The sequence below is a fragment of the Mus pahari genome, chromosome 7 (assembly GCF_900095145.1).
Source record: "Mus pahari chromosome 7, PAHARI_EIJ_v1.1, whole genome shotgun sequence".
NCBI lineage: Eukaryota > Metazoa > Chordata > Mammalia > Rodentia > Muridae > Mus > Mus pahari.
In genome coordinates this window covers 39,078,713-39,087,149 of record NC_034596.1, presented here as the reverse complement: position 1 = coordinate 39,087,149, position 8,437 = coordinate 39,078,713, and the positions used below count along the sequence as shown (strand labels likewise).

Genomic DNA, 8,437 nt, shown 5'->3' with positions numbered 1-8,437 from the left:
CCCCCCCCCCCCCCCGCTCCCCAACCTACCCACTCCTACTTCCTGGCCCTGGTATTCCCCTGTACTGGGGCATATGATCTTCGAAATGCCAAGGGCCTCTCCCCCCATTGATGGCCAACTAGGCCATCCTCTGCTACATATACAACTAGAGACACAGCTCTGGGGGAGGGGGTACTGGCTAGTTCATATTGTTGTTCCTCCTATAGGGTTGCAGACCGCTTTAGCTCCTTGGTACTTTCTCTAGCTTGTTCATTAGGGGCCCTGTGTTTCATCCAATAGATGACTGTGAGCATCCACTTCTGTATTTGCCAGGCATTGGCATAGACTCACAAGAGAGAGCTAGGTACATCTACACAATGGAGTACTACTCAGCAATTAAAAACAATGAATTCATGAAATTCTTAGGCAAATGAATGCATCTGGAGGATATCATCCTGAGTGAGGTAATCCAATCACAAAAAAACACACACGGTATGCACTCACTGATAAGCAGATATTAGCCCAGAAACTTAGAATATCCAAGATACAATTTGCAAAACACATGAAACTCAAGAAGAAGGAAGACCAAAGTGTGGATACTTTGTTCCTTCTTAGAATGGGGAACAAAATACCCACGGAAGGAGTCACAGAGACAAAGTTTGGAGCTAAGACTGAAGAAAAGACCATCCAGAGACTGCCCCACCTGGAGATCCATCCCATCTACAACGACCAAACCCAGGCACTATTGCATATGCCAGAAAGACTTTGTGTGTACTTTTAATGCACTAGTATGGGAATTCTCCAATTTTTTTTATGAGAGTAGTTAGTTCTATGAAATTTTCATGTAGCACCACTATCATAGTGTCCCATAAGTTGGGTATATTGTGCCCTCATTTTCATTGAATTCTAGAAAGTCTTTAATTTCTTTCTAATATTTCTCCTGTGACCCTGTGACCATTGAGTAGAGTTGTTCAGTTTCCATGAATAGGTAGGCTTTCTGTTATTTCTGTTGTTGTTCAAGTCCAGCTTTAATCCATGGTGAGTTGATAAGAGGTATAGGGTTATTTCAATCTTCTTGTATCTGCTGAGGCTTGCTTTGTGACCAACTATATGGTCAATTTTGGAAAAGGTTCCATGAGGTGTTGTAAAGAAGATATATGCTTTTATGATATGTTCTATATATTGATATTTGTTAGGTCCATTTGAATCATAGCCTCTGTTACATTATTTCTCTGTTTAGTTTCTGTCTGGATAACTTGTCAAATGGTGAGAAAAAAGCGGGAGTCCCACTATTAATGTGTTGGGCTCAAGGTGTGATTTAAGCTTTAGTGATGATTCCTTTATGAATGTGGATGCACTATGCATTTGAGGAATAGATGTTCAGAATTCAAAATGTCCTCTTGATGGATTTTTCCTATGATGAATATGAAGTGTCATTAACTGTCTCTTTTGATAGCTTTTGGTTGCAAGTCTATTTTATTAGACATTAGAATGGCTACTCCAGCCTGTTTCTTTGATCTGTTTGCTTGGAAAACATCTTTCCAGTCCTTTATACTGAGATAACTGAGCAACTCTTTGTTCCCGATATGTGTTTCTTGTATACAACAGAATGATGGATTCTGTTTAAATAGCCATTCTCTTAGCCTGTGTCTTTTCACTGGGTAACTGAGTCCATTGATGTTGAGAGGTATTAATGACCAATGATTGTTACTTCCTGTTATACTGATACTAGTAGTGGTTGAATGTGTGTGCATATGTGTGCTTCTGTTCTATTGGTTTTAATGGTATAATATTATTTATTTCGTTTGTTTTCTTGACTATAGTTAGCATCATTGGGTTGGAATTTTCCTTCCTCTGTATCCTCTGTATCTCTTTGGTGTTGTGTAAGCTTCTTGTACCTTTATAGGCATATCTTTACTTAAGCTAGGAAAATTCTCTTCTATGATTTTGTTGAAGATGTTTTCTGGGCCTTTGAGCTGGGGGCCTTCTCCTTCTTCTATTCCTATTATTCTTATGTTTGGTCTTTTCATAGTGTTCTTAAATTTTCTGGATGTTCTGTATCATGAACTTTTTAGATTTTGCAGTTTTGAGTGATATATTAACTTCTTCATATCTTCTATGCCCGAGTCTCTCTTCTGTCACCTATTTTCTGTTGTTGATGCATGTGTCTATAGTTCCCGTTCTTTCTTGGATTTTCCATCTCCAGGATTGCCTGAGATTGTTTTCTTTATACTTCTATTTCTCTTTTTAGGTCTTGGACAGTTTTATTCATACCCTTTGTACTGGCTAATTTTGTGTCAACTTGACACAGCTGGAGTTATCACAGAGAAAGGAGCTTTAGTTGAGGAAATGCCTCCATGAGATCCAGCTGTGGGGCATTTTCTCAATTAGTGATCAAGGGGGAGAGGCCCCTTGTGGGTGGGACCATCTCTGGGCTGGTAGTCTTNGNTTCTATAAGAGAGCANGCTGAGCAAGCCAGGNGANGCAAGCCAGTAAAGAACATCCCTCCATGGCNTCTGCATCAGCTCCTGCTTTCTGACCTGCTTGAGTTCCAGTCCTGCATCCTTTGGTGATCAACAGCAGTATAGAAATGTAAGCCAAATAAACCCTTTCCTCCCCAACTTGCTTCTTGGTCATGATGTCTGTGCAGGAATAGAAACCCTGACTAAGACACCCTTCACCTGTTTGTATTTTCTTGTATTTCTTTATATTTATTTGCTTCATCTTTTAATGCCTCTATCTATTTGAATATATTTTCCTGTAGTTCAAGGAAACTTATTTATGTCCTTTTTACAGGCCCAGGGAGGGGGTCATACACAGACTCCTATCAGTCTCAAGAGTGGCCCAGCTCTCCCTGAGACTCTGGCTTATATCCTCTGCCCTGACCCATTCATCTCTGTAAGATTGAATTTAAGATTCTCTTCTTGTGCTTCAGTTTCCTTAGGATATTCAGGATTTCTTGTAGCAGGATAGCTGGGCTCTGGTGATGCCATATTGCCCTCAGTCTTGTTGACTGTGCTCTTATTCTCTCCTTTAGGCATCTGGCTTTCCCTGGTGTTGGCTAGATGATCCTGATGGCAACAGGACTTCTCCAGAAGGTGTGGGGAGCTTTGGACCAGACAATTGAGGTCAGGGTACCAGACTCTGCTGGCTGTGCCTCAGGCAGACCCAACTCTGCAGGCTGTGTCCTGGGTGGATCCTAGTCTGCACGCTATGTCCTAGTTGGACCCAACTGGGATGGCGGGCAGATAAAATTAGGGTAGGATTGGTCAGGCAGGGTTCTAAGCTGATTAATCTTGGGGTCCCCGAAGGATTCCATGGGGAAGCAGGATGCTTTTTGGCTCCAACAAGGCTCCTCCAGACTAAAGAGTGAACCCTGAACTAGACAATGGATCTCAGGGGACTTTGAACAACTCACATCAGCAATGCTTACAAAGAAAATCATTTGATTGGAGCAGGCTTACAATTCAGAGATTTAGTCCATTTTCTCATAGTGGGAAGCAGGGTAGCACACAGGCAGATACTGTGCTGTAGAAGTAGCTGAGGGTTCTACATTTGGATCCCAGGCATCAGGAAGAGAATGAGACACTAGACATGGTTTGAGCAACTAAGACCTTAAAGCCCCACTCATTTCCTCCAACAAGGCTACATCTACTCCAACAAGGCCTTATCTCCCAATAGTGCCACCTCCTTATGGGCCTATGAGACTTATTTTCATTCAAACCACCACAGTACCAGAGTTCTAAAACCAGTGATTTACACTATATTAATTCCAAATGGCATCAATTTGTCAATGAATATCACTATGAAGTATCAGTGATTAGGTGAGCCACCTCAGAACTGATGCACACAAACATGTAGCAGAGATATATCATGTGTCAAGCCTTAAGGGAATAAACCCAGGGAGAGGGGGACTGTCATACATAGGCAATATCAATCTCAAGAGTGGCCCAGCTCTCCCTGAGACTCTGGCTTACAACCTCTGCCCTGACCCATGCTACACGATAATTTCTTCCATCATCCCATATCAATTAACTGACCTTTACACTTTTGTCATTTGCTTTTTGTTTCTCTCTTTGCTGTGTTTTTCTTTTTGTCTTAATTTCTTTGTCCTCCTTTCATAATTTTAAACTTTAATACAAGGACACCTTGGCAACCCAGAGTTCCCTTCTTCATGGGATCATCCTTATACCAGCCTCAGATAAGAGTTTCAGACCTCAACCAAAACCAAAATCAAGATAGTTTCTTATAGGATGTACCAAGACATCTAGAGATTCCCTACAACAAGAGAAATTTAAAGGCATGATTTTATTCTAATCTTGAAAAATCTGCTGAGCCACAGGATGTAAGCCTGTTCAATTCATCACAGCTGTGTCTAAAATAATGTCTTCAAATACAGTAAATAGTTACTATTTAGTCATCCAATTTATTCAATGTAAGTTTATGCTCAAACAGTTTTAGGTATGACTTAGTGGTATCTAATGTACCTGCAAATTAAATAATCTGTTAGCTATAGTTAGTCTGAAATTCAGAAGACATGGAACCAGATGTACTCTCCTGCCTTTCCAGAATGTCCACTATACTTGCACCTGAACACAGGGTCCATTCCACTAGAAAATGTTACCTGTACATCACTCTCAATAGTCACAGAATAATGTGACCTAAATGGATGCTCTGGCCAGTTGTAGTCACACATAGCTTTAATTCTAGCACCTAGGAAACAGAGGGCAGGCCTGATCTACATAGTGAGTTCCAGGATTCACAGCCAGGGTTACAGAGAATATGTCCAAAAAAAGAGAAGTGCTTATTCTCTTACAGATCACTCAATCTAGCTACAGGTAAAGACTAGATCAATTAATATATATATATATATATATATATATATATATATATATATATATATATATACATATATATGCATTCGGTAAATCTGAGTTATCAGTCTTCCCCTACCCTCAGCTATTTCTAGCTGAAATTACAAGGAATGTGGTGTTTCTCAGGTGGTGACAGAGCTGGGCACTTGAAAGCATGAGAGTGGCCAACACTCCTTGCATCCTCCTATGGATGCAATGTGAAAGAACTAAGCAAAGAGGTAAAGAGAAGCAGAGCAGAGCATCAGGGAGAAGGCAGAGCGCATGGCCACTGGTCCCAGTTCTCTAGGACAACTGCCATGCTGCTCATCTCATGGCTGCATACTAAGCCCTCCAATGAATTTGCAGACCTAGATAAAGTCAAGCTATTTCCCTATATCCTGCAACCAAGAGGATTTGACATTCTGTACCAGACAAATTCCAAGGTAATATATTTGACTTGTTAGGAGTAGACCTAGGAATAACACAAGAATTATTAATGCATCTGCAAATTCAAGTACATCTATGCATGCCTACTCACTGTAGAGAATGACATGACTTAACACTTTCTCCATTGCCTTCCTCACTAGGAATCTCCTAAAATATCACTAGATAAGGTGTTCTTATATTGTATTTTAAAAATTCCTTCTATTGATAGTAGTAGCTGTGTAGCAAAAGAGCAGTACAGACACTGAAGAAAATCATTACTAATCTGATTGTTACTAAGAGATCCTAGGGCTCCAAAAAGGGATTTGGTAGGCTGTAGAGATGCCAGCTTTAATCTGAAATGATAAATCTGACCCAAAAGCTCTATATAGCAAATCTACAATGTTATCCCCCTGAGGACTAATGCTAAGACAAGGCTGCTAGGAATTGGAAACTGAAGAAATAGGAAAAACAAAGACTGAGCCTTCTTAAATGTATTAAGCTGTATTTATAAACAAAGGCAAATGCCTATAGACCATATTCTTCGTATGTTGCTGTGTCCCTGCATTAAAATATTTTTTTACATTCAAATCAGTAGCCTAGTTTACTTTGAGCTGGTGGCCTGCTATAGAGGAACCTGGTAAGCATGGTTTGAGGTCAAGATCATCTGACCAAGAGGAGGGGACCCTCAAATGATGAAAGCCAACTTAGCTGTCCCGTTGACTTCCCTCGGGGGCCTCTACTTTACAGTCTCCTGAACTTCCTTACGTTCCTGACTCTCACACTGAGGAAGGAGTCTGATTATGATGAAGTACATCCATCCATATTCCCTAAACCTGGTGCTTTAATTAGCTCTAAGAAAAACAAAAGGAAAACCTAACTGGATTACCCTGCAGAATCCTAACCTCTAGAAAGTCTATATATTCACTTTGTGTATGTGTTTTACAGAGCTATTCAGCACAACACATGGACTTAAAACACACTGATGACAACCAAGGAAATCCTGGTACAGAGTGCAAGTGCTGCTTAGCTGCATAAGCCTACTCACACAATTAGTTTGTAAACAACATTCCTTAATAAGATCTTCTCTAAATTAGTCCACAAAATGATTTGTACACAATTTTTGGAAATCTCTACTTCAAAGTTCTTCTATAAGCTACATTTGATATTTCTAATCAAAGTGGGTTGACAAGATAACTAAGTAGATAAAAATGCTTAGTGAGATAGCCTTGCTCAAGAATTCAACCTGGAACACAAAGGAACCCATACTCTCCAAAATTATCTTCTGACCTCTACATATGCACTATAGCATATACATGTTTGAATACACTCACACAATGATTAAAATATTTTAAATGTATTTTAATCAACAACTCACAGAGCATAATAGAGTGCTTGGAATCAGTTACATACATACAAACTAAAACTATGTGTTAATAAGTAACTGAATCTCACCTAAACAAATCTTGCAACGGTACTCTAATTTCATCTTTTTTGTTGGTGGTAGGTTATTTTTTGTTTTTTGTTTTTGTTTTGTTTTGTTTTGTTTTTTTGAAATAGGGTTTCTTTGTGTAGCCTGGGCTATCCTGATACTTTTTCAGACTCAGCTGGCCTTGAAATCACAAAGATATACCTGCCTCTGCCAGTCAAGAGCTGGGATTAAAGGCATGTACCACCACCGCCCAGCTAATTCTGTCTTAAAGAGCTGTTTAAACATAGTCATAGTCACAGAAAATGATGTCATTTAGTAAATTTTCTTTATGTCTCCATTGATAATTCACAGAAAAATCAAAGTACACAGACCCAGAGACATACTTGATAGTTTATTAAAATCACCTCTACTCTGATTATAAGAGTAGTGTATCAGAAGGCCTTTTAAAGAAACTTGGTAAGGTGAAATTTTAGTTTCAGTGGTTTTTGAAACCTTTCAGGTCACAGCACAGAAGTACTAAGGCAAGCTCTTCTCTCTGGTACCTGAGCAAGGATGCAGCACTGCTTTCCACGAGAGAGCTGAACCCCTTCTCACCTGCATCGACGATCCTTCCACCCGAGCCACACAGGCCACGCGATCCAAGAAAGTGACTGCCACAGGCACCGCCACAAAGAAGCCTTTGCAAAAGGCCTTGAAGCATCTTCTCACCCAGCTTTGTGACTGTGCCATACCTAGGTGCACAAGGACAGCAGGTAGAAAATTAGCCTAGAGAAAACAGAGAAGCAAAGCCATCAAAACAACATGGGAAAACTGAATTAGCTGCTCAGGGTAGAGCCTGTGCTTAACATCCACAAGGGCTTCGGTTTGCTCAACATCATAAAAGAAAGGAAAAATGTAGCTAGAGAATAGCAACCCTGTTTCTTAGCATAGTCCATGCCCATGCCTAAACTATTAGGTAAGCCAGTTTTGAGTCCCAAATGGGAAATACATGGATTCAATTATGTCTTTTCAGCTTGTCTACTTAAGAAACATCAGTGGAAAAGTTAGAAGAAAAAAAAAAACTATTCCAAAAGTAAATCTTTTTCTGTCGCTCTAATAGTACAGAAGCATAGTTGTATTTTCCTAATATTAGTTTAATGAGACATGTGTTTAATGCCTTCAGAAGATATTTCAAATTCCCAAAATGTACCCTTAACAGCAACTTCATGCCCTGCTGCCTTTCTTCCCCAAGTTCCCTACCAAGCAAGGCTTCTGCTCTCCATTCCCTGACCCTCCCCCTCTTCCCTGCACCTTTATCCAAGTGCACCCATCAGGCGCACACTAGGGATACCTGACTCACATCGCATGGCATTGGTGATTGTGAAAAACAAGATGTCAGACCCAGCAGAGACAGACCTGCTCAGACTGACTCAACTGCCCACTAGCTTTCCAGCTGGTTGTTCATACTGCCCTGCTGTGATGATAATGCGTTTCCAGAGCACATGACAATCTTCCATTTCCATTTCCGTGGCACCCTGGGATTTGGCAAACAAGGTCAGGCAGAAGTGGGGAACAGAATTCATAGAGTGGCAGCCTCCTGAAGAAGTTATAAATATTCTACCCATTATTGAACACTTTAACCCTCACTTCTTTCACCTACTAGGACTTATAGGTTGGAGTTATCTCAGAACCTGACTCCCAGATCCTGCCCTTCACGGAGCAGTGAATTAAGAGGGGAGAGAGAAGGGAGGGGAGAGGGGAGGGGAAGGGG

At 40.5% G+C, this 8,437-nt stretch overlaps 1 protein-coding gene across 4 annotated transcripts in view; it reads right to left on the bottom strand.

Moving 5' to 3' along the window:
- Immp2l (inner mitochondrial membrane peptidase subunit 2) overlaps positions 1–8,437 on the bottom strand; it is an 887,790-nt gene that overhangs the window by 834,967 nt on the left and 44,386 nt on the right. For all 4 annotated transcript variants that reach the window (XM_021202155.1, XM_029540649.1, XM_029540648.1 and 1 more), the window contains one exon: positions 7,282–7,418. In XM_021202155.1, the coding sequence (XP_021057814.1) occupies positions 7,282–7,416 (135 nt within the window). In that variant the 5' untranslated portion in view covers positions 7,417–7,418. The remainder of the gene's footprint in view (positions 1–7,281; positions 7,419–8,437) is intronic.